This window comes from Hippocampus bargibanti, linkage group LG11 (genome assembly GCF_051943395.1).
Source record: "Hippocampus bargibanti isolate YZ-2025 linkage group LG11, ASM5194339v1, whole genome shotgun sequence".
Lineage (NCBI taxonomy): Eukaryota > Metazoa > Chordata > Actinopteri > Syngnathiformes > Syngnathidae > Hippocampus > Hippocampus bargibanti.
The window spans coordinates 616,955-644,018 of record NC_142744.1 but is presented as its reverse complement, the minus strand read 5'-3'; the positions used below and the strand labels follow the sequence as shown (position 1 = coordinate 644,018).

The following is a 27,064-nucleotide window of genomic DNA, read 5'->3' as shown; positions in this document are numbered from 1 at the left end:
CAAGTCGAGGCACGGGGGCCAAATCTGGCCCGCCACATCATTTTCTTTGGTCCGTGAAAACAAATCAAATTTGCGAAATTTCATGCTCATCTATCGAGCTAGCAAGCCATCGAACTAGCTAGCGATCAAGCTAGCAATTGAGCTAGCTAGCGATTAAGCTAGCGATCGAGCTAGATAGCTTTCTTTCTATTCAGATAGCTGACTAATCCCTTACATCTATAGAGCTAGTTTGGGATCGAGCTAGCTAGTTAGCTAGCTATTTCCCTTTCTATTCAGCTAGCTGGCTAATCCCTTACATCACAGGTGTCCAAGTAAAGGCCCGCCATATCATTTCATTTGGCCCATGAAAGCAAATCAAACTTGTGAAATTCCATGCTAATCTATCCAGCCAGCGGTCGAGCTAGCTTGCTCTGTAGCGGACTTGTGAATTTCCATGAGTCCCAACCCAAATGTGAAATGTTTTTTTGTTGTTGTTTTGACTTCAAAATGGCGCCCGCCCCAAGAGTATTTGCCTTTCCAGCAGCTCCTGTATTTTCTTTTTCGACTTTCCTTTTTTCCTTTCCTTTCCTTTTCCTTTCATCACTTTGTTGCTGTGAAATGTCAATTTCTCTCCAAGGCCAGACTAATAAAGGCTCCTCCAATCCAATACAAATATCGATTTCCTTCCCATTATCTCCTGAGTTGGATGACGTCACGTGTGTATTTCAATTTCCGGACAACCTGCTTGCTCCAAAATGGCTCCTTAAATACCAAAGAAGTGTTTGCTTTCACTGATGACTTCTGTCTCAAGTTTACTTCCTAAATTAGAACCAGCGTAGTGCGAGCGTATTTTAGTTGCACTGGCGCGCCCCCTGTTGGTCACTTTTCTCACACCCGAAAATCAGGAAGAAATCCTTTTCGTGGATCGTGTAGTATGCTGGTTTGTACGCCAGATGGCAGCGTTTTCATAAGCTTTTAGTACTACTACTACTACTAATAATAATTATACATTTCATTTCTAAGCGCCTTTCAAAACTCACAAGGTCACTTTACAGTCACAGGATAAGCTTTTTTCTGTGGGTGAGCAGCGGCAGCCACACGCGGCAGTGTTCACTCAACCCGGAAGTAACTCAAATAGATAGAAAGCAAGCTGGCTAATCGATAGCTAACACAGTAGATAGCTATATTGCTTCATTTATTTTTTCGCCGTTGACATAAATTGCTTAAAAAATATCCCAAAACACATTTTTGGCAGCATTTTGGAGCAACTGGAGATGGTCAATGGAGGATTGGTTTACTCGATAGCAGTGGTTGGCTGCTGTCACTCCTAAGGCTATCTATTGGCTATGTATTAGCTAGCTAGCTGGCTATGAATTAGCGATCTATCCAGCTAGCTAGCTAGCTTTCTATCTATTTGAGTTATTCCGGGTTGAGTGAACGCTGGCGCATGTGGCTGCCACTGCTCCTTACGCCGTGACTCTAAAGTGATCTTATCATCTTCCATCGATAAAAGTCCAAACAGGAAATGTTTGTCTTCTACTTCCTGTTTTGGCTTGACGGGAAGTTTGGTGACGCCGATGACCGATAAAACAATAACAACTTTAGGAGGCAGCAGAAGAAGAACAAAATATGATTCCGAGATGACAAAAGACAGAAGAGTGGCTTTCAGTGGGTACATTGGATTCTATTCAAATCTTAAAATGCATTTCCAGTTGTAAATAACTGTTAGTATCTTGACACTTTCTAATATGTTGTACTCTCCTTAATCTTTGAATGTTAATGTGCTGTGTTAGCCAAATTATTGAAACGCACACAAAAATGTGAGAGCATAACTATCCTTTCTTTTAACTGCGCCGAGCGCTAACACGATTAACTCTTTTCTATTTATTAAACAGAAGATGTCTTCATCTAATATTCCTCCAAAATTCTTTTTTTATAGAAATTCAGAATACAATAACGTAAAATGCCAAAATGCTAACACACAAGTGGAGGCAAGCGCTGCTAGCACAAAGCTAACGTTGACGTCACTTGCCGAGCGAGCAAACAAACGCAACTGTTAATGTTGGATTAGCCTTTATTAATCTTTCAGTGGCGTAATATGTTATGTTTTAAAATGATCAACAAAACGTTGACTTTTGCTTGTGGAGATCACGTGATTTAGCCCATTTAAAGCACCGATAGAAAACGGACTTGTAGTCACGTGACATTAGTGAGCGTTTATCATTTCAATATCGACATTTTTTTTCTTTTGAATGTTTTTTTTGTGGCTTCACGTTTTAATCAACGGTTTTTGTTTGATCAAATTTTGACTTTTGCATCAATTTGGCGTATCGTATATTCATTAAACCAAAGTTGTAAAATTGTTTGAATTAGTGGTGTGTATGCGTGTGTGTTACTTCCGGGTCGAGTGAACGCTGGCGAGTCTGGCTGCCGCTGCACTTCCGGGTTGAGTGAACGCTGGCTCGTCTGGCTTCGCATAAACTCGCATAAAAACTTCCTTTAGAGATTGTAAATACGCTTGTAAATCAAATGTATTCATTATTATTAAAAACAAAAACATGATTCAAAAGAAAAGTTGAATTTCGTGCGCGGACGTCACGTGACTTGATATCTCGCGATAGCATTGTTTTTAAACCGTGTAACGTCCATACATGCCGCATGTGGACGGCGGGGGGCGTTCGAGGTTTAGTGTAGGGGGGGCGGGACTTGATGCTCGTTGTCAAACCGTGAGTGAGAAGAGAGAAGGGAGAAGAGCTAACTTTGCAAAGTTCCAAGCTGCCTCGCGGCGACGACTGTGTTGCTGCGGTCGGGGACGAGCCCGCGCACGCTGGCGTTCCCAAGAAGTAACGGGCGCGCGACGGGCGGAAACGCGCACACGACCCAAGGAGGACGGTAAAGTTCGCAAGAAGGACGAAAAAAAGGATCAAAGGAAAACGCTTGTGGACGGATTCTATTGGCGCACGTGCCGTGGAGCGACGTGGAATGAGTGGAGCGGGACTGTGCGCGCGACCTGGCCGCTGGGATTAAGATCAACAGCGGGGGACGGACATGGAGAACTTCTTCCGAGAGGTAACCGAGCGGAACCAGCGCCTGATGTCTTGTCTCCTTGACATTTTTTCTCCCCTCATCCGGGCCACTCTGCCGTCAACGACTAACTGACTGGTCGCCAGTTAACGTCCGGTCATAAAGTGAGCGACGATCAATTAGGACAAGGAAAAAGTAGCATTCGGTAGAAATGTCACAACTATGACGTTTGTACAACAAAAAGTTGACATTTTTAACACTAAATCAACAACATCGGCAATACAAAGCAATTGATAATCGATTTTTCGATGTCGTGTTTACGAAGGTGATTTCAGGGTTAAAAAATAAAGTTTTTTTTAATTGACTACGATGAACGAAATAAATTATTTGTCGATTTTTAAAACTTATGTGTTTAACTAACTACTGATAACTAAACGAGCATCGTAGCTTCGTGTCCATTCATGGCTGCGTCTAAAAAAATAGTTATTTTTTTTATCGACCGAAAGTGCATATGATGAACTAAAGCAGTTATTTGTCGATTTAAAAAACCTTGTATGTGTTTAACTAACTAATGAGTATCTAAACGAGTATCGTAGCTTGTTCATGCCTGCGTCTAAAAAATACATGTATTGTTTTATTGACCGAAAGTATATGCGATGAACGAAATAAATTATTTGTCGATTTAAAAAAACTTGTATGTGTTTAATTAACTACTGATACGAAACGAGCATCGTAGCTTCGTGTCCGTCCATGACTGCGTTTAAAAAAATAAAGGTATTTTTATTAACCGAAAGGACATACGATGAAGGAAAGGATTTATTTGTCGATTTTTTTAAAGTTGTATGTTTTTAATTAACTACTGATAACTAAACGAGCATCTTAGCTTCGTGTTCGCTCACGTCTGCGCGTTGAGCATTTTATTTTGGAACACTTTCTTTTTGGGTAGTACAAAATGCAAAACTCGAAATTGTTACGGTTTGTCCTTATTTTGTGAACTTAATCTGCCAGTGGGACGAGAATCCAATGATAAAGGGGAAATATAATGTATTATGTTGGCAACGAAAGTTAAAAAGAAGCAAATATTACCTTGCAAAAAAAAATCGATCTATGTTTAATAATAAGTATGCCACTTTTGTTAGTGGTGTCGCTGACGTCACGCGTTGCTGGGGAAACTACATGGCTGGCAAGTCCAAAATTGACCTGAATGCTAACAACTTGACCTGAAACCCTGCTCGTTTGAGGAGATCCATATCAGCTACCACATGTCAAGCCACACAAAGTGGAGCTTCATTGGCAGCTTATGAGGTCCATTAACAACAATTGTGTGCTAACGACAACGTTAGCAATCCATTATTGGGGGTAAAAAAAAACTACAATTAGCCTGTTCTCCACATTGGCATTTTTCTCCCATGATGAACTAGTAGACCATCAAATGAAGCAATATGTGGCTTCAAAATGTACAGCAACAATAAGGAGTGATTTCAATGATCTTTCTTAAAAAAAATTGAATAAATGTATCCAGAGTTTATACCTTTTATAACTCATTGACTGATGTGCAAAAATGTGTCCACTCCGGTGCCAGGGTTTTTGTCATTGTCACTCCAATTCCAGGATCTACAGAATATTGACTTTTAGGACGGCATAAACATTAAATTCTTCATAAGAAACCTTCGATGCTGTTCTTTCAGCAAAAAAAAATAGTTAATTCCTAAGCGATATGGGTCTGGAGTTATCTGAGCTTGAAATGGGGGCGGCTGTACAAAATACAATGCAATACAATAAATAAGATAACATCAGAGTTACGACCGAGCCTCGTTCCGACCAAGTGGTCGTAAGTTGAAATGGTCGTAAGTCGAAATCCATTCAAAATGTTGAATAGAGACTCGGAGGCTAAATGACTGTCAAACTCCCCCTCTGGTGTCACTGTAAAGTGACACCAGAGGGTTTTGAAAGGCGCTTACAAATCAAATGGATTATTATTATTATTATTATCATTACAGTTCCAGAATAAGTTTTCTTTCTGTGGGTGAGCAGTGGCAGCCACACGCCCCAGCGTTCACTCAACCCGTAAGTAAGTCAAATAGATAGAAAGCTAGCTAGCCAATGGATAGCCAACAGATAGCGCTTTTAACAACAGCTGAAGCTGCAACAAAGTGCTAACACGGACAAAAGGCCCCTTGTGGAAGGGAAAAGTATTGCCAGAGATCTGACCGGCGCTTTATCGGCACCCAAGCATGAAAACATAAAACCCCCGAAGAAATTTGGAAATGGCGCTCTACTCTACATGTCCTATTTTCTATTCCAGAATGAATCCGTGAATGGCAGTGGCATGAGTTAATGATGTTATGATTGTGACATCATTAATATTGCTGATGTTGTGGAGTGTTTTATTTTTATTTTAAATGTTAAATATTTTTTTGTGAATGAGGAAGGATGCTTGGGAAGTGTCAATATAATAATAATAATAATATCAATCTGCGGCCTTTCCCTCTCTCTACAACGGACAATTGGCTGCAGTTATTTATAGAAGTGCAAGTTCACGTGACTTGCTTTGCAATCCGCTTGTGTTGCTCTTTTATCTGCGTAGACACCATTTTTTTTTGCAGGGTTGACCAATAATAATAATAATAATAATAATAATAATAATAATAATAATAATTTCATTTACAAGCGCCTTTCAAAGCCCTCAAGAACACTTTGCAATGTCTTTCTATGCTTGTCTGTGACTGTAAAGTGACCTGGAGATCTTTGAAAGGCGCTTGAAAATAAAATGTATTATTATTATTATTATTATTATTATTATTATTATTATTATTATTATTATTATTTTAAGAAAAAACAATGTATCAATAAACACCAGAACAATAAAAACATATAAACATATGTTTATATGTTTAACATCTATAACATTATAAATAATAAAAGAGCTGATTAAACTAAACCGCGAATGCGATTTTAAACATATTTCACAAGTTTGATTTGCTTTCGTGGGCCGAATAAAATGTGGTGGTGGGCCATACTGTGATACCTCAGCTTACAAACTTAATTGGTTCCCAGAAAGTGTGTAAGGCCAAAAGTTTGTCTTCCAAACATGTATTTCCCATAAGAAACCTTTAAAATGAGAATAATCCGTTCCCAGGTCCCCATAAAACATAATTTTCTACTAAATAAGCCTTAAAACTACATAAAATATGCCTTAGTTTATGTATAATAAATGTGCTATTGTATCGTAATTAAAGAAAGAAACTTTACTAAATAATAAAGTCGTTTTATTGTCCTTTGTGATGGTCGTTGTCAATGGATGGTAGCAATGGTCGACTGCACACCTCGTTGGTGTTTTTCGATGATCTCCTTTTTCTGCTCGACCGTCATTTTCTTTAGTGTCTTCTTCGGCTTAACACCAGTCTGTGGTGGGGTCTTTTTCACGCCCATAATAGCAAAAGTACTCCACTGGATAACAAAGCATGTCTGCACTCAAAGAAAGGGGGTGTGGAAAACTAGTCCGCCAGCCACCGTGGCGCCGTGTGGATTGGTTCATCCGCCAAAAACTTGTTTGTTAGCCACGACAATATATTCGCAAATTTAATGTATGTGAGGCGAAAAGTATGTTAGCTAAAGCGTTCGTAAGCCGAGGTATCACTGTAACTGCTTTTACTGCTGGAACGTTTAACAGTTTTCAAATTGTTCGTCAAAGCATTAAACCGGGAACCAGGCCTAATTACAACTTCCCTGTATAAGGACCACCCCCACTCTAAAAAAAAGTGAGTGGGTTGGTGGGGGGGTGTCCTGCGACATGGTGGGGGGCTTCATTGTAAACAAACGCTCAGGATTGACGACCAAAGTGGGTTAAAGATTAAGGTTAAGCTCCAGGAGACGACTCGAGAATACATATGTGCAATCTTCACAAGTGGGCCAGTTAAAGTTCTTTTTAAAGGACAACCGACACCTCCGAACAAGTTGCGGCCATAATTTGTACTACTATTTGATACTAGTTGACACAAATTCCCAGTCGCCAAATCAGCCCATTTCCAACGGAGCTTGGGCGCCACCTTGTGCATTTTCTGGGACGGAAGGACTTCTTGAATGGATGGCAAACATGTATGCTTTCCTCTTCGGAACTATTTGAATCATATTCAGAACTAGATGAGTGACAAGAAAGGATCTTTTTCCAAATCTGAGCTCTCTGAAGCCATTGTTTTGATTCTGGAGCAAGGCAGTTTGTGAAGGAGTATCATGGCGTGACGTCATTTTGAAGTCGTTTTGGGACACTTTAACTCATTTTTATTGGCGTTTTGCATTGGACTCAAAATATCAGCAAGACGCTATCAAACGTTTTTCTTCAGTTAGGAAACAAAAAAATGGTGTCGGTTGTCCTTTAAATATTAACCTTGATCTTCTTGTTCAATATTTATTTGCAAGGGCAAACTGCAGGCAGGCGTGCCGATTGATTTTTTATTTTTGGGACAAAGCCATCCAACCGGTTTTTGTCCTGAGGTGTAACGGTTCCTTCTTAACAAAATCAGCTCACTTTTTTGTTGCCGTTTCCTGCTCGCTGGCTCTTTTTAATATCCCACGTGACTGCGATGCGGTGGCCCGGCGTCGGCGTCTCGACAACGAGAGAGACGAGGCAGAAAAAAAGAAGAGGGGGGAAGGGGAAGGAAAACGTTGGAGAAAAATAGTTGAGCGCCGTCTCAAATATCAGCCGCCTGCTCGGCTAATCGGCGTGGAAACAAAGAAAGCAGACTTCAACGCCGTTTTCGCAAGCGCGTTGCAAGTGACTTGTTTCATGCACAAAACAACAACAAAAATGCTTTTCAAACTCATTTTTCAGCTTTCCAATCAATTTCAGAACTGGACTAAAGAAAGGACTAAAAAAAGACAGGCTGAAACAGGAAATGGAGACTTTCAAAAGAAAGGAATGCTCATGTTTAGAAAAGCTTTTTGGAAATACAGCTTACCAATGTAATTGGTTCCCAGAAAGTGTGTGTGAGGTGAAAAGTTAGTCTGCCAAACATTTATTTCCCATAAGAAAGCATTGAAATGAGAATAATCCGTTCCCAGGTCCCCATAAAACATAATTTCTACTAAATAAGCTTTAAAAGTACACACAATATACCTTATTTTATGTATAATAAATGTGCTGTTGTATCGTAATGAAAGAAATAAACTGTACTGTATAATCAAGTTGTTTTATTGACCATTGTGATGGTAGTTTGGTACAACTTTTGTGTGTGTGTGTGTGTGTGTGTGTGTGTGTGTGTGTGTGTGTGTTTGCATTGAGGAGGGGCATTCTGAGAAAGCGATCAGATTGGACGCTAGGCCAAGACTCACTTCCTAGAAGATGAGACAAAACAGTAATGGAGCCACGAGCAAAACAAACAATTTTCCATTAGCGCTAATTAGCTGCCTGCCTGTGTGTGTGTGTGTGTTGGAAGTGTACACAAAGTTGCTGACTAATGAGCTGCCTAAAATACTATTGATTGCCCCACCCCCCCTTTTCCCGCCATAAGTCGCAAGCTAAATGCTACGATCACAATTTACAATTCCACCAAGAGGCTTTAACTGCAGTCACATGACTCCATTAAAGGCAATGGATCCTTATGTAATACAGTCATCCCCCGTTTATCACGGTTAACGGGGACCAGAACCTCCCGCGATAGGTGAAAATCCGCAAAATGGGGACTTAGACTCTCTTCTTTCGTCAGAAAAAAAGTGATATGGGTCTGGAGTTATCTGAGCTTGAAATGGGGGCAGATGTACAAAATACAATACATATTGATTCATATAGCGCTTAAACAACAGCTAAAATTGGAACAAAGCGCTAAAAAAAGGGAAATGCTGCCCAATCGTGGAAGGGGGAAAAAAAAAAACATTGCCAGAGGTCTGACCAGCGCTTTATCAGCACCCAAGCAAGAAAAAACAAAACCCGAACAAATTCGAGAATGGTGCTCTACGTCATATTTTCAATTCCCGAATACATTCGAGGATGGCAGTAAATGAGTGACATATTTTTAATATTTTGATCTTTTTTTTAATTATAATTCAGTTCCTTTCACTATTGGAATGTTTTTATTAATAACTCATTTCAAAAAAAAAATACAATAAATGCAGTATACATTGGCCAGCTGTACAAAATAATAATCCATTTCATTCATTCAACCCGGAAGTAAGTCAAATAGATAGAAAGCGAGCTAGCTAGATAATACATAGCTAATAGCTACTTAGCTAGATAGCCAGCCAGATAGATACCCAGCCAGCAAGATAGTGGATAGCTATCTAGATAGCCACATAGCTAATAGATAGCAAACACCTAGCAAATGATAATAGCTAATAGATACCAACCAGCTAGCAAATAATAATAATAATAATACATTTAATTTCTAAGTGCCTTTCAAAACTCTCAAGGTCACTTTAAAGTCACAGGATCAATTTTTCTTCACTCAACCCGGAAGTAAGTCAAATAGATAGAAAGCTAGCTAGCTAATACATAGCCAACAGATACCTAGCTCGATAGCCGTTAAGGGTCGGATTGATTCAGCCGTAATAGCACTACTGAAGGCCTCGTTGTCAAATACGTACACGTCTGGCCACCGTTTTTAATCACAATGTGATTAGCTTTCACGTTGTACTGCGGTTGCGTGCGTTGTCGGCAGTTGAGCGAGACGTGCGTCTTGCCTGCGGAGAGCAATTTAGATTCCGACCTCATTTCCTTTTTCCCCCCAAAAAGTCCATCGTGTGTGCGCAGCTGGTGTGCACATGGAGGAACCGCCCCCACGGCCAGGCCGCAACTCGCACGCTAACACTCACACATGACACGCACACACGTGCACTTGTACAAACAACATTGAACGCGCGGCGAAAAATAAAATGACAGGAAGTCTCTGACTGCTGGAGATTTCTTTTTCTTTTATTTTTCGCTAGCTCTGGCCAGTATGCGCTTATCACTAGCGGCTAGTGAGATTATGATTGGCTAGTGTGACTAGTTTGCGAAAACTCTGACGTTGCCGGCGCCTTCCAGCAGGTCTTGGGTTGCCAACGTGAACTCTGATTGGTTAAAGCAACAGTTTGATTGACACATTTGATGCGACAGGGCCTGCAGAAGTGACGGTGAAGGCGTCCAGGTCCATTTCTGACCCTGGTCACAAATGATGGTTGAAATGTGATTGGTTCAATGCTTAAATACGAAAGGACACACGTCTCGAAGCGGCACAACGTGGGAAAGCAGCTCCTGTATTTTGTTTTTCTACTTCTTTCTTTCCTTTCCTCTTCCTTTTGTAACTTTGCTGCTGTGAAATATAAATTTCTCCACTGCGAGACGAATAAAGGCACATACAATCCAATAGACAGAAAGCTCGGTAGATCAGAATCAGAATCATCTTTATTGCTTGTATGTAGAACACACAAGGAATTAGTTTCATCATCAAATCAGATAGCCAGCTAGATAGCCAGGTAGCTAATAGGGAGCTAGCTAGCCAGCCAGATAACCAGAAAGCTAATAGATAGCTAGCCAGATAGCCAACCAGTCATGTAAATAATTATTATACACATTTTAATATAATTCAGATATTTTTAGGCCAGCAGAGAAGGCCTTTGCAGGCCCTGACGCTCCCACCACAGAGACAGCGTCCACCTCGCGAGCATTTTGAAAACAAGCGAGGTCCGCTAACTCCGTGATCCCGTTGTGTTCAGGTCGTGCGGTTGCCATGGCGACAGCCTGCACCTGGCCTTTGTGTCTCCGGTTGGTCGGGTCGCGAGCTAGCGAGCTAGCGAGTCGTCAGGTCTAATGACGGTTAGGGAGGGACAACTTCCTTTTTTGGGGGCGGGCAGCTGCCGGCGAGCTTGCGCGTGAACTCATGCACACAATGTACACACACAACACACACATGCACACATACGCATGCACACACACATGCATACGCACACAAACACACATGCATCCATACACACACACACACACACATGCATGCACACGCACACACACACACACACACACACAAGCTCATACACGCGCGTGTGGACACACACACGCACACGCAAAAACTCACAAACACACAGAACAACACACAATAATACAAACACACACACAAAGACACACAACAACGCACAATAGCACACACACACACAAGCACACACGCACACACACACACACTCAAAAAGGTCAGTGGGGTAGAAGCTTGGGAAAGTGTCGCCCTTCAAAATGTTCTCTTGCCTCGGCAACGGCCTTGTGATCACCTGATCGGCAACCTGACCTTTGAACTATGCTTTGTTAATCATTGACTTGCCCGGCAACGGTTGAAATCAAGGCTGTCAAGTCCTTTTTATTTTCCTGCGGGTCACATTCGGATTCCTCTCGAGGGCCGTCACAAGAAGTTCCCATATTGACAGCACGTTGGTTGTGGTCATCAACTCACACTTGAAGTTAGCTAGCTAGCTAGCTACCGAGCTATCTATTTGCTATCTGTTGGCTGGCAATCTAGCTAGCTATCTATTAGCTATGTAGCTGGCTATTTGGCTAGCTATCTAATGGCTATCTCATAGCTAGCTATTGGCTATCTAGCTGGCGATCTAGCTATCTATCTATTAGCTAGCTAGCTAGGTTTCTATCTATTTGAGTTACTTCCGGGTTGAGTGAACGCTGGCGCATGTGGCTGCTGCTGCTCACCCACAGAAAAACTGATCCTGTGACTGTAATGTGACCTTGAGAGTTTTGAAAGGAACGTAGAAATTAAATGGATTATCATTATGATCATTATTATTATTATTATTATTGTTTTTTGTTTTTTTGTTTTTTTTTTTTTTTTGGGGGGGGGGGGCTAGCGCCCCCTGTCGGAATTTGGGTGTGCGAGTCATCCCGCCGAGCAGCTACGCACGTCACCCTCCCGTTTCGGTGCCTACAAGCGCACTTTTGTTAGCTTGCGCCGCCGCCGCCGTCAACAGGAAGCGCTTTGTCGTCCGCTTGTCGCTTGTTGTCTGCCGCTTTGTGAAAAACAGGATTTTTTTGGTTGTTGTTTTTGTTTTGAACAACAGTTTGAATTGTCTTTGAATGTGATTGCGCACATAAATCGTAACACGTGCGACATCCATTACCAGACTAGCCCGATTGCTCGCGTTGATGATTAGCATTTTACGGCCATGTTTAATAACCCAGTCACACTCGTGTGTGTGCGTGCGTGTGTGTGTGAGTGTTTGGTTATTCTCACAGTGTGTCAAGTTCAAGTGAGGCAAATTTTCCAGTCCAAGAAAAGAAAAAAAAATGACTCACACAGAAGCGCGACGACTTTGTCGGTCGGGCGTTAACGAGCTTTGAGGCGCTGAGCTTGTTGCTTTAGCATGCTAATGCTAATTACACACATGCTTGCCACCAAACCTCAAAGTGGAGCCAATGACCAGTTGGGAAGAAAATTCTTCACTCGTGTGTGTGTGTGTGTGTGTGTGTGTGTGTGTGTGTGTGTGTGTGTGTGTGTGTGTGTGTGTGTGTGTGTGTGTGTGTGTGTGTGTGTGTGTGTGTGTGTGTGTGTGTGTGTGTGTGTGTGTGTGTGTGTGTGTGTATGCGTGTGTGTGTATGTGTGTTACATGGAACTGACCGCAAAGTTGGTGGCCTCGTTTTGTTTTGGCTTGAACTCTAAACAGCTTTTTTTTCCCGGATTGATAAAAAGCATATTTTGGTCTCTTTTTCTTATCGATAAATGATAAGTACAGAATAAGTACAAAGAAGTCCAGATGACGGCCGAAGAAACCTTTTCATCGATGGACCACTCCTGTACCACTGAGAGCTCACACAGACGTATCAATAAATGATGTAATAGTCTTCCAAAAGCGTAAAATAAAGCATAAAATAAGGTCTATTTTGTGTAGTGTTAAGGCTTATTTAGTAGAAAAGTTTAACACTAGTAGAAATGTTTTATGGGGTCCTGGGAACGGATTATTCTCATTTTAATGGTTTCTTATGGGAAATACATGTTTGGCAGACGAACATTGTCCTTTACACACACTGTCTAGCTAGCTATTTCGCTCGCTATTTTGCTAGCTATCTCATTAGCTATTTCGCTAGCTGTCTAGCTAGCTATCTCGCTAGCGGTCTGTCTGTCTCTCATTCTGACTGTCTGTCTCTCTTTCTGTCTCTGTCTGTCTCTCTTGTCTCTATCTCAATAATAATAATAATAATAATCCATTTGATTTCTAAGCGCCTTTCAAAACTCTCAAGGTCACTTTACAGTCACAGGATACGTTTTTTTTTTCTGTGGGTGAGCAGCGGCAGCTACACACGTCAGCGTTCACTCAACCCGGAAGTCACTCTAATAGATAGAAAGCTAGCTAGCTAGTGGAATGAATGTCAATGAAATGTTTTGGCAAAATGTGACTTCCAGATTAATGGCGGGTGGCGGAGGGGGTCGCTGGATGTGGGAGGGGGCAAGAATAGTTGGTTGGCGGCGGGGGGGGGGGGGGGGAGTTTTCAGGCGTGACTGCGAGCAGATGAAAGAGGCAAGAAAGTGTGTTGGAGGGGGTGGGGGGTGACACACGCCACAGACAAAGAAAAAGGACGTGTGCCAACGGGAAGGCCGGAGGACCCCCGAACACCCCCCCCGTCCCCCGTCCCCATTTGGCCCGGTCTGCTTTTCCTCGCTTGCTCTCACTGATATTGTTTTGGTTCTAACGTTTTCTATTTTAGTACAAATATTTTTATTCATTCTTTTTATTTATTTAGGTATTTCTTATTTTATTCATTATTGTTTAAATATTTCCCTTTTTTTTTGGTCAATGGATGCGTTCAAGGTTCTCCAATTATTTTTGTCCATTATATGTTTTTATTCTTTTATTCATGCTTTATTGAGCATGAATGTTCCTCATTATAATAATAATAATAATAATAATAATAATAATATTAATAATAATAATTATTATTATTATTATTATTATCATAATAATCTTAATAATAATAATAATAGTAGTAGTAATCATAATAATACATTTTATTTTAAGCGCCTTTCAAAGCCCTCAAGGACACTTTACAGTCACAGACGAGCATGAATGTAAAAACTACAATTATAAATAGAAACGAGAGAGCTACCTAGAAAATCCCCCCCTATACCTATCAGTCAGTCAGTCAATGACAACTACCATCACAAAGGTAAATAAAACGCATTTATTATAAATACAGTTTATTTCTTTCATTAGAATACACTAGCATGTTTATTATATATAAAATAAAGTCTGTTTTGTGTAGTTTTTTTATGTTCATTTAGGAGAAAATGATGTTTTATGGGGACCTGGGAACGGATTATTCTCATTTGAATGGTTTCTTATGGGAAATAAATGTTTGAAAGACACACTTTTCACCTTACACCCAATTTCTGGGAACCAATTAAGTTCGTAAGCCAAGGTATAATTTCCTTTTGTCCAATTTTCTGCTGAAATCGATTGAAATTTCTCCTGTTGTCGGAATAACAACTTAACTCATTTACTTGCAGCATGCGATGATGTGCAAAAATGGTGCCAGGGTTTTTGTCATTGTCACTCTAATTACAGGACCCCACAGAAGATTGAGTTTTAGGACTACATAAACATCCAATTAAGCACCATAAGAAATTTCATCAGAAGAAAAAAAAGTTAATTCCTAAGTTATATGGGTCTGGAGTTATCCTAGCTTGAAATGGGGCTGGTTATGTATGTATGGTTTTGTGTGTTATTTTTTGGCATGAATTTTTTTTTCCACAAAACCAACCTAATCACTGTTTATGATTGTCATGACAAATCACCCGGCTGAAACTTTACTTTGGTCAAATATTCGAACTTGGCGAAATGGAAAACGAGCGCCATTTTGTCGGCAGCCATCTTGTTAGTGACAGCAAACAAGTCATTAAAATAAGTAAATAAATAAAATAAAACCCATAAAATGTTGAGATGTACGAAGTTTTGTGGAATGTGTCAGGTTACTATTTTCAGTTCTCACATGAAAATATGTTTTGTTGTTGTTGTTGTTGTTGTCGTTGTCGTGCAGGGCGAGCGCGTTTGGCTACGCGAAGATGACCAGAATCTTCCTGCTTGTGTTTCTTCCTGCTCGGACGGCGTGGTCGTCTTCACCAGCGACTACGGACAGGTTAGCTATCTATTAGCTAGCTAGCTAGCTAGCTTTTTATTTAGCTGGCTGGTTGGCTAGCTGTTATCTATATCTATATCTATCTATTAGTTATATAGCTATCTATCTAGCGAACTGTCTCGCCAGCTATCTATTTACTATCTATTAGCTAGCTAGCTAGATTTCTATCTATTTGAGTTACATCCGGGTTGAGTAAACGCTGGCGCGTGTGGCTGCCGCTGCTCACCTGCAGAAAAACTTATTCTGTGACTGTAAAGTGACCTTGGGAGTTTTGAAAGGCGCTTAGAAATTAGGTAGCCAGGTAGCTAATAGATAGCAAATAGCTAGCAAATGATGATGATATTATATAATAATAATAATAATAATAATAGTAATCCAGCTAGCTGGCTAGCTGTCCGGCTACCTTTCTCGCTAGCTGTCTGTCTGTCCCTCTGTCTGTCTCTGTCTCGAGCTCTACCGTATATAATGAAACGATTGTCCGCCATTTTGTTGTTGTCCACTTGAACTTTAATGCTTTTGCCAGAACGGCAATTAATTAGGAAATTATCACGACAACAAAACCTGACTTTTTGGGCTACTCTTCAACCTACACATTTTTCTTTCTTTAAGTTGACATCAAATAAAATGTCTGTAACAAAAAAATAATAACCATAATAATAAAGTGTTAGTCTTTGTTTGCGCTAGCCAAAAGTGCTGACTTTGTCAAGCTAACGACGTGGAAGTTAACGTTGGTGCTAATACAACAAAGCCAAGGGGGCCCCCCTTGAGCTAAGCTGAGCGACAGATGCTAACGGGTGTAAATCCACGTGAAACAAAGAGGCTGGACAACAAGGGGCTTTGGTGGTAGGGGGGGGGGGGATTACGCCCTACCTCGCATCAACTCGCGCTAACACCGCTGTTGTTTGTACCTCAAAGAGAAAGTCCTGTCACGTTTTCACCAGGGCTAATTCAAGGAAAGGCAGCGCCAGCTCATGCTAAGATGTAGGATCGCTATTGTTCCAGAAAAACAATCTGAAAATAAGGAGATACAGTGATACCTCAGCTCACAAACTGGAACAGACTTTTTGCCTTGCACACACTTTCTGGGAACCAATTAAATTCGTAAACTGAGTTATCACTTTATATATGCGACTAAGGATGACTTTTGCTAGTTTTCCGTGACAATTGTAGCGATTGTCGTTGGCTATCAGCAGTTGAGACCAACTTAATTTCAGCCAAAATGCTCATTGTAAGATCGCTTCACAATTTTTATTGAATATTTTTCCCGTATAAAAGTTGTAGTACGCTATACATTATTTGAAATGATTAAAAAAACACATAAAATATAAGGAAAACGAATATGTTGACAGGTATGTAACAAAGAGCTAAATGCAAGAAACATCTGTGATTTCAGATTGTTCCTGAAAGCAACCCCTTGACAATTATAAACCAACGGATGATGGGAAATCCTGACCGTCCTTGAAAGCAATCCCAAATTGATCAAGAGACATTGATCGTAAATCGGTGTGGCGTTGACAGGGAAAACTGCGATTTCAAACTGTCCCCGAAGGCAACTTTTACACGCAAACTGACATGACACAAATGCATGATATAAAAAGGGGAAAAAAGATTTAAAGATGTCCCTGAAGGAATCCTTGGCTAGACAGAGAGATAATAACAACGTCTGATTTCAGTTTGTCCTTGAAGGCAGCGTCCAGATGGATAAAACAGGTTGAAGATATGAAAGCTTTCGGACTGTCCCTGAAGGCAACATCGGATTTTGCTAATTCGAAGGCCCCAAACAAAAGTTGAATTATTTTAAATGTTTTCTCTCTGACGAGAACCGAAAAATTTCCCTCCAGTGACACTCAAACGGGAATGTGAGCAATGTGTGTGTGTGTGCGTGTGTGTGTGTGTGTGTGTGTGTGTGTGTGTGCGTGCGTGTGTGTGTGCGTGCGTGTGTGTGTGTGCGTGCGTGTGTGTGTGTGTGTGTGTGTGTGTGTGTGTGTGTGTGTGTGTGTGTGTGTGTGTGTGCTTCTGAGTGATGGCTTCCTGGGACAGTGGTCTCTTTCTTCATCAGGCAGTCACCTCAAACTGTTTAGTCACAGTGGGTCATCCAACTCTGTGTGTGTGAGAGTGTGTGTGAGACAATTGGGAAGCCTTGTATCGTCTAAAATAGTCCTTTGCCGCTATCCTGTGACATCTTTCCATTGATAAGTAACGCCGAACTAACATAAAGAGTTACATTTCAGCTAAATAATAATAATAATAATAATTCACTTGACCCGGAATAACTCACATAGATAGTAAGCTATCTTTCGACTTGACGGTGTCCACTTTTCTTATGTTTCAGGTCTACACGTACAAGCAAAACGCACTGACGCACGACAAAGTCCGGCCCTTGCGCGGCGATGGCGACGGCATTGAGGACATGGCGGCCTTGGAGGATCTGCACGACGGCGCCATCATGCACAACCTCTTCCTGCGATACCGCCAAAGATGCATTTACGTGAGTTGGCGTGCAAAAAAAGGATGATGCCTTTGCATAGCGTCGTGTTTCTCCCGGAAATATCTCATTGAATACAATAGCACATTTATTATACGTAAAATAAGGTATATTGTGCGTAGGTTTAAAAGACAACCGACGCCTCTGGACAAGTTGTGTCCATAATTTGTAAAATGGCTTCAAATGACTTCTACTGAGCGTATTTTACAAGAATTCCACCCCATATAGCGATATTTGACCTTTTAAGACTCACGCTGAATATTCAGGAAGTCTTGTTTTCGATTTGGTGACGATTCCTGACGTGACGTCACGTCTGGAACGCCACTGACCAGGAGAGCGACACGCAATGCATTTTGGGTACTTTGTTTGGTCTGAAAACTTCCTGTTGATGGCGAAATTAGAAGGAAAACGACATAAATAACGCGATGGTTGCACCAAGACTACTATTTGATACTAGTTGACACAAATTCCCAGCAGACAAATCAGCCCATTTCCAACAGAGCTCGGGCGCCATTTTGTGCATTTTCTGGGACGCTACATTGGAGTCCAGATGCCTCAAAATGAGACGGAAGGACTTCTTGAATCGATTGCAAACATTTATGCTTTCCTCTTCTGAACTATTTGAATCATATTCATAACTGGATGAGTAACAAGAAAGCATCTTTTCCGAATCTGAAGCCATTGTTTTGATTCTGGAGCAAGGCAGTTTGTGAAGGAGTATCATGACGTGATGTAGCGAACAAGGAGGCGGGACTTTCTGAATCTCCCCAGCTCATTTTGTGGCAGTTTTGGGCCACATGAAGTCATTTTTATTGGTGTTTTGCATTTGACTAAAAATATCAGCCTGCGTCTTTTGGCTATTTTAGATGCTTTCAAACGTTTTTCTGATGTCAGTTAGGAAACAAAAAAAATGGTGTCGGTTGTCCTTTAAGGCTTATTTAGTAGAAAATGATGTTTTATGGGCACCTGGGAATGGATTATTCTCATTTTAATGGTTTCCTATGGGAAATTAATGTTTGGAATACACACTTTGTCATTTAAATATGGTGGCGGTGTGGAAGCGACAACTTTTTCCTCCCCAGACGTGTTCTGTGATCAAAGTTTGAGAACCACTTGGGGAAGGCCTTCACCCAACCCCCATTTCGGTGCTAACTCAAGGCAGACTCGGCCATTGTTGTTATTCAAACGCTTGAGAACTTTGTCAAATTGTGGACGGGAAAAAGCCTTAAAATGTCAATAATCCAAATGAGCCAACAATCCATTCGTCACCACGACCAAAACAGCTACTGTTTTCCTCTTTTCTACTTGCAGTGTGTTCATTAAACATGTGTTCTTTACACACGCAAACACGTCCATGGTGTGTGTGTGTGTGTGTGTGTGTGTGTGTGTGTGTGTGTGTGTGTGTGTGTGTGTGTGTGTGTGTGTGTGTGTGTGTGTGTGTGTGTGTTGTCTGGTATGACTGGAATCCATACACGAGGCTCCCCAGTAGGGATCACAGCTGGCTACAATCACAGAACCAAACACACACACACACACGCATACACGTTTTTGCTGCACGGTGGGGACGAGGTATGCAAAAGATTTGACCCAATTTCAAACATAAAAAAACGTATTGATGAAACTTTTTTTTAGCCTGTTCTCCCTCAGAAATCACTTTAAAATGGCATATTTCTTGATTTAATTTTTCCAGGTTTTTCGCAACTTTGTGGGGACTTGATGAATCATGTCAAGCCAAAACTACCAGCAGGTGGCCCTTATTTTTTTTTCGAGAGACAATAATATTTAGAGCCTGTAAGGTCAGCAATTGTGTTTTGCAGGAGCCATGATCTTATATTTTTGACAATTCTAAATTTTGAACACACACACCTTCCTGTTTCAAGGGTTTTGTGAGATCCGGATAACTCCAGAGAAGGGGTGAGGACCACCGTTGCGGATACGTTTAGAGAAGAACTAGTGTTCCATTTGAAGACTAAATGTCAGCCCATTTCCCACTTCAACTTCTTTAAAAAATAAAGAAATAAAAAGTGGACTTGAAACTGAAATAACAGCAGGGGTGATGTTTCTGAATGGCTACATTCAAAGTCCTCACCCCTGTAGTAAATGTGGTTAAAATATGGTTTTACTTTTTGTGGTATGAACTTTTTCCTCTCATGAGCCACGCGCACACACACATAGACACACATGCAGTGAGTAAAAAGTGTGTGTATCCGAGTGAAATGAAAATACACACCAAAAAATCATGTTGGGTGGATTTGTGAGGACCTCTGTGAAACTTTAACAGACCCTCTAGAAGCCTTTCGAATGAAAAACTTGTGAGGGCCGTCAAAAATGTCTTCACGACGTCTGGTAGAAAATGTAAGTGGTCCTCACAAGACTAGTCATACAAAGGCACACATCCCAACACACTGGTGTGACCCCACCCCCTTCATCGTAATCCTTTTGTGGTTTGAGGCTTTTTTTGTCCGAGTCAGCATCCTTCCAGAACATTCCTTTTTTTTAGTTGACATCTTTGAAAAGCAAGTTGAGGATGTGCGAGGGAGAAAAACATGTCGGTGGCGTGCGTCAGGTCATCTGTCATCAAAGTTGCATACATCCAGCTTGAAATCGCTCTTGAAAAAAACGTTGCGGTATTGGTGTGCAATGTATGGCCCGCGGGCTTTACGTGGCCCATTTTGTTCTTTCATCAGAGCCACAGAGCAGCATTTTTGGGTTTATCTGGCTTGTTTCTATCTATCTATTAACTATCTGTTAGCTAGCTAGCTAGCTCACTTTATATCTATTTGAGTGACTTCCGAGTCTCGCAAACGCTGCCGCGTGTGGCTGCCGCTGCTCACACAAAGAAGAACTTTTATTATGACTGTAAAGTGACCTTGAGAGTAAGGCGCTTACAAATGAAATGTATTGTATATTACAAATGTAATGTATTATTATTATTATTATGAAAATATTCACTGGAGGAGCTTGTAAACACAGTAAAGTCTCGTTATTGTAATATCGATAGTCCCGGTTATAATAATGAATATCGATATAACGAGACTTTATAATAATAATAATAATAATAATCCATTTCATTTATAAGCGCCTTTCAAAACGCTCAAGGTCACTTTACAGTCACAGGATACATTTCTCTGTGGGTGAGCAGCGCCAGCCACGTGCGCCAGCGTTCACTCAACCCGGAAGTAACTCAAATAGATAGAAAAAGCTAGCCAATAGATAGCTAATAGCTAGCTAGATAGATAGCTGGCCAGTCAGCCAGCTAAATAGCTAAAGCCAATAGATATCTAGCGAGATAGCCGGCCAGGGAGCTAGATAGCAAATAGATAGCAAATAGCTAGCTAGCGAGATAGCTAGCTAGATAGCTGGATAGGTAGATAAATAAATCGGGAACTTTTTTCAACCCAGAATATTCCTTGCCTGCTGCTTAATTAACTCATTGATTGCCAGACATGTGCAAAAATTTGACCAAAGAAAGCAAACAAGCTAAATAGCGAGGCTCTTTGGAGCTGCCGACTCGGGCGCCATCTTGACTTCTTTTTTTGTGCTTTACTTGGGACAATTTGACATTTTGATTCGTACTTTAGCAAGCGTCATAGAATTTTACAAGTTTCATTTGCTTTGTCGGGCCGAATAAAATAATGTGGCGGGCTAGATTTAGCCCCCGGGCCTCGACTTTGACAACATGATGTAAGAAATTAGCCAGCTAGCTGAATAGAAATAGAGCTAACTAGCTTGATCGCTAGCTAGCTAGCTCAATTTAGCTAGCTCGCTAGATGAGCACGGAATTTCACAAGTTTGATTTGCTTTTGCGGGCCGAATAAAATGATGCGGCGGGCCAGATTTAGCCCGCGGGCCTTGTCTTTGACACCTGTGATGTAATGGATTAGCCAGCTAGCTTAATAGAAAGAGAGCTATCTAGCTCGCTTGATCGCGAGCTAACTAGCTAGCTCAATCGCTAGCTAGCTAGATGAGCACGGAATTTCACAAGGTTGATTTGCTTTTGCGGGCCGAATTAAATGATGCTGCTGGCCAGATTTAGCCCCCGAGGCTCAACTTTGACACCTGTGCTTTATTACGTGCCTCCTAGACATACATCGGTTCAATCCTGGCGGCGGTGAACCCCTACCAACCGCTGGCCGGCTTGTATGAGCGCAGCGCGGTGGAATTGTACAGTCGTCACCATCTGGGCCAGATCCCGCCGCACATCTTCGCCGTGGCTAACGAGTGCTACCGCGCACTTTGGAGGAGGCTGCGCAACCAGTGCGTGCTCATCAGGTGGGAACCGCGCGCTAGTACGCCAAAGCCACCTTTTCACACTTGAACATCTCCACTTTGGGATGAGAAAGTCAAGCGATCTCGCCGTCAGAAGACTTCAACGAGCTATATGATAATAATAATGAGAATACATTTATTTTATAAGCGCCTTTTGAAACCCCCAAGGTCACTTTACAGTCACAGGATCAATTTTACTGTGGGTGAGCAGCTAACTAGCTAGCTGATAGCTAGCCAATAGATAAATAGCTAGATAGATAGCTAATAAATAGCTAGCTATATCACCAGATAGCTAATAGACACAAATGCATAGCAAATAGATAGCAAACTGGGTAGCCAGCTAGGTAGCTGATAGACAGCAAACAAATAGCTAGCTAGGTAGCCGGCCAGATAGCTAATAGCTAGCTAGGTAGCCAGCTTGGTAGCTAATAGATATCAAGCTACATAGCTAATAGACAGCAAATAGATAGCAAATGGACAGCTAGTTGGGTAGCCAGCTAGGTCGCCAGCCAGATAACTAATAGATAGCTAGCTAGAATGCCAGCTTTTATCAGAATGTATCTGTGTTTATAAAATGTTTATAAATGGTTTCTGGAAGTGATTCTGATTGAAAACCCAGATTTGACTGCTACTTGAGTTAACTTTCTGTTTTTAAAAGGGAGTTGATTTGAATTGAGCCAACTAAGTCGTCCAGCCCAGCTGGCAAGACTTTTTCTCCTTGTCTTTGTCGCCATCTTGCGGACGAAACGGTACTGCCTCGTTGAAAACGACATCGTCACAGCCGTCCTTTTCAACTTCTATCGTGTAATAATAAGAATAAAAATAATACAAATTATCTCTCATCTCATCTCATCTCATTTTCCGTACCGCTTATTCCTCATTAGGGTCGCGGGGGTTGCTGGAGCCTATCTCAGCTGTCTTCGGGCACGAGGCGGGGGACACCCTGAATTGATTGCCAGCCAATCGCAGGGCACACAAAACATACAACAGTCACTCTCACACTCACACCTAGGGACAATTTGGAGTGGTCAAATGCAAAAATAAAAACCGGATACCCGGAGTAAAAATGTAAACATGCAAATACGGGAACCTCTGCACTGTGAAGCCGGTGTGCTAACCTACTACTAAAAATATAAAAATAAAATAAAAATAAAAATCATAAAAAATGAAATAAAAATAAAAATCATAAAAAAACTAATAATAATAATAATAACAATAACAACAATAACAATAAAAAATAATCATAATAGTAATAATAAAAACAATACAATAATAGTAATAATACAAATAATACAAATTAAAAATAATGGTCATAATAATAATAGTAACAATAACAATAAAAAATAGTAATAATAATAGTAATGATAATAGTAATAATAAAAATAATACAATAATAGTAATAATACAAATAATACAACTAAAAAATGGTAAAAATAATAACAATAATAAAAATAATAAAAATACAAATACTAAAAAAATATAAATAATAATAAATAATAATAGTAATAATAATAATAGTACTAATAAATAATAATAATAATAATAGTACTAATCATAGTAATAATGTAATAGTAATAGTAATAATAATAATGAATTTGATTTCTCCGTCGTGTATTATGTGCAGTATTTGTTTAACTCCATTTTCTTTCTTCTTCTTCTTCTTCTTTTAGCGGTGAAAGCGGCGCCGGCAAGACCGAAAGCACCAAACTCATTCTGAAGTTCTTGTCGGCCATGAGCCAACATTCGCTCGAAGTGTCGTCGAAGGAGAAGACGTCGCGCGTCGAGGAGGCTTTACTGGAGAGCGGGTCGGTCTCACGACGACGATGATGATGATGATGATTATTTTCACGCCGATGCATTTCCATTGATGAACTGCGTTGCCATGGCTTGCGTTTGCCGCCAGTCCCGTCATGGAGGCGTTTGGTAACGCGCAGACGGTCTACAACAACAACTCCAGCCGTTTCGGCAAGTTCGTTCAGCTGCATTTCAACCAAAAGGGAAACATCCAAGGAGGACGCATCGTCGACTGTATCCTCATTTGACGCAAACCCCCGATCGGCCAATGCTAATTAGCCACGATGCTAATCCGGCCCAATGCCGATGACAAGTTTATTGGATCTCCCGCGGACGCTTTCCATTCCATGTTATAAAAACATGCGCATTAGCTTCATGGAAGATTTTCAAGTGTAACTGATTTTATGGGGGAATTTAGCTTAGCTAACCGGCAATTCGTCTTTTTCAGCGTTGTTTGTCTTGAAATGCACATTGTCAAACATCCACTGGGATTATTTTTATGAACCTTGACTGAAACTTCATTTGACGTCAGACCTCTTGGAGAAGGTGAGGATTATTTTAATCATAATAATAACAATACATTTCATTTCTAAGCTCTCAAGGTCACTTTACAGTCACAGGATCAACTTTAGCTGTCGTTAAAGCGCTATATCAATCAAAATTGCATTGCAATATTGTACATCCGCCCCCATTTCAAGCTCACATAACTCCAGACCTATATAATTTAGGAATTAACTTTATTTTCCCGATGAAAGAAGAGAATCTAAGGTTTCTAACGCTGTATGGAATCTTTATGTAGTCCTAAAAGTCAATAGTCTGCGGGTACTAAAATTCGAGTGACTATGACAAAAACCCTGGCACTGGAGTGGACACGTTCTTGTCCATCTGGCAGCGAATGAGTTAATATTAAAAATATAGATCTTAATAGAATTTTTTACAATTCTATTATAACTAAACAACTGAATTCCTCAAATTAAAAACTCAAACAGAAAAAAAGGAATGAAAGTCAAGAATAAAGTAAAACCTTAATAACAATAATAATGATAATGGAGGACGATGTTTGATTGGAACCTTCTTTTGCTTTTTGTGTTCTGTAGAACCGAGTCGTCCGTCAGAACGCGGGCGAGAGGAATTATCACATCTTCTACGCTTTACTCGCCGGCGCCGACCAACAGCAGACAGGTCAGTCAACTCCGATGTCAACATTTTTTCACCACATTTGCCTCGACGCTCCCTTCTCTGATTACCCCAAAAGAATCTCTAAAATTCCATCATCCAAGCCAATCAATGGCGTCAAATCATTTGTCTCGTTGTTGTTGTCGTCGTTGTGTTGCAGAGTGTTTGGGTTTGAGCCCGTCTTGCACGTACCATTACCTGACCCGGTCCGGCGGACCCCCCGTTAACGCAATCAATGACAAAGGCACTTTTCAAGAGGTTCTGGTGAGCCTTTCGACTCTGTCGCCACGGCAACATACAGATGTTCATTTGGGCTTTACAGCTGCTGCATCATTCACATGATTCATATTGTTAGCTATCTCTTAGCTAGCTAGCTAGCTAGCTTTCTATCTATTTGAGTTACTTCCGGGTTGAGTGACTATGAGCTAACTCTTAGCTAGCTAGCTAGCTTTCTATCTATTTGAGTTACTTCCAGCTATCTAGCTGGCTTCTTGCTAGCTGGCTATTTTCTATCTAGCTTCCTGGCCGGCTATCTAGCTGGCTATGTATTAGCTATATAGCTAGCTAGATAGTTTTCTATTTGAGTTACTTCCAGGTTGAGTGAACGCTGGCGCGTATGGCTGCCGCTGCTCACCCACAGAAAAACTTCAAAAAAGTTTTGAAAGGTGCTTAGAAATGAAATGTATTAATATTAATACTATTACAGTGATACCTCAGCTTACGAACACTTTAGCTCACGAACGTTTCGCCTCACGAACATTAAATTTGCGAGCTGACTTGACAGTTAGGATGCCGGAAAAAATCACTTTATTATACTGTACAGTTTATTTCCTTTCATTACAATCCAATAGCATATTTATTATACATAAAATAAGGTATATTCCGTGTAGTTTTAAGGTTTATTTTGTAGAAAATGATGTTTTATGGGGACCTGGGAACGGATTATTTTCATTTTAATGGTTGCGTATGGGAAATAAGTGTTTGGAACACGAACGTTTCACCTTACACACACTTTCTGGGAACCAATTAAGTTTGTAAGCTGAGGTATCACTGTATTTAGGTATTTTTGTAGTTGTTTGTTTCTTTTTTTTTTTAAGTTGTGGTAAATGTTTGGAAGAAAGCGGTCAATGAGTATCAATCAGTTTGTGCAGATTTGGATTGAAAAAGCTTTTGTAATGATTGCCATCACATTTGCCTGCAATGCGACACGTTGACGTGACACGCAAGTTGCTTAGCGTTTGCGTGTTGTCCAGTACGCCATGCGGACCATGCAGTTCACCCAGGAGAACATCGGCGAGATCTTGCGACTCCTGGCGGGGATCCTCCACGCCGGCAACATCGACTTCATGACGGCCGGAGGGGCGCAGATCACGTCTAAGTCCGGTAGGTCTTCCCACGTTCCTCCTCCTCCTCCTCCTCCTCCTCATTCTTCTTCTTGCGATGTTTGATTGACAGCTCTGAATCGGACGGCGGAGCTTCTGGGCCTGAACCCGGATCAGCTGGCCGAGGTTCTCACGCACAGGTCCATGATCCTCAGGGGGGAGGAGATCTCCACACCTCTCACCGTCGAGCAGGTCAGGGCAACCAGATCAACAGCCGTCTTTCATTCGTACGAACTCTTCAGGAAAAGTCAAGTGCATCGACTGTACATTTATTATGCTAATGATGCTCATTACTCATTTATCAATATGCAAATTACTCAATGAGCAAATTGACTTTTTTTGGTCAACAACAGTCAAACGTGGATTGTCCTGCCGTGTGTGTTTTCCACCAAAAATGTCAGTTTTTTTTATGCCTCGGTTTACAACCCAAAATGGATTCTCAAATAAACTGAGCGCACCTGAAGGCACCACTCGCCTCCCATCCGCTTCCTCAGAAGTCACTTCCTGGTGTCGCGTTTCATCTTGACGGACGCATTATCCCGATGTAGCGTTCCATGGCGAGCAGGCGTGTATTGTTCAATCACGATAAAAAAAATATATATATATATAAATTACAGAAGATATTGATTATAACGGGAAATGTTTCTGTTCTTGAGCAAATCTGTTTTCAAACTGATTTCTGGAACAGATTATGGTCCAAAACCCAGGTTTGCCTGTACAGTGATGCCTCAGCTCACAAACATAATTTGTTCCCAGAAAGTGTGTGTAAGGTGAAAAGTGTGTCTTCCAAAAATTTATTTCCCATAAGAAACCATTAAAATGAGAATAATTCGTTCCCAGGTCCCCATAAAACATCCA

The 27,064-nt window shown here is 41.0% G+C and overlaps 1 protein-coding gene across 1 annotated transcript in view; it reads left to right on the top strand.

Moving 5' to 3' along the window:
- Window positions 1-2,713: 2,713 nt before the first annotated feature.
- The window catches only part of myo10 (myosin X), a 46,251-nt gene continuing 21,900 nt past the window's right edge, over window positions 2,714-27,064 (top strand). Inside the window, exons 1-11 of the mRNA XM_089008066.1 lie at window positions 2,714-3,048; window positions 15,002-15,100; window positions 17,433-17,588; window positions 21,670-21,857; window positions 23,525-23,659; window positions 23,758-23,882; window positions 24,181-24,194; window positions 24,746-24,830; window positions 24,985-25,088; window positions 26,078-26,207; window positions 26,280-26,398. Of these exons, the coding sequence (XP_088864192.1) occupies window positions 3,028-3,048; window positions 15,002-15,100; window positions 17,433-17,588; window positions 21,670-21,857; window positions 23,525-23,659; window positions 23,758-23,882; window positions 24,181-24,194; window positions 24,746-24,830; window positions 24,985-25,088; window positions 26,078-26,207; window positions 26,280-26,398 (1,176 nt within the window). The 5' untranslated portion in view covers window positions 2,714-3,027. The remainder of the gene's footprint in view (window positions 3,049-15,001; window positions 15,101-17,432; window positions 17,589-21,669; window positions 21,858-23,524; window positions 23,660-23,757; window positions 23,883-24,180; window positions 24,195-24,745; window positions 24,831-24,984; window positions 25,089-26,077; window positions 26,208-26,279; window positions 26,399-27,064) is intronic.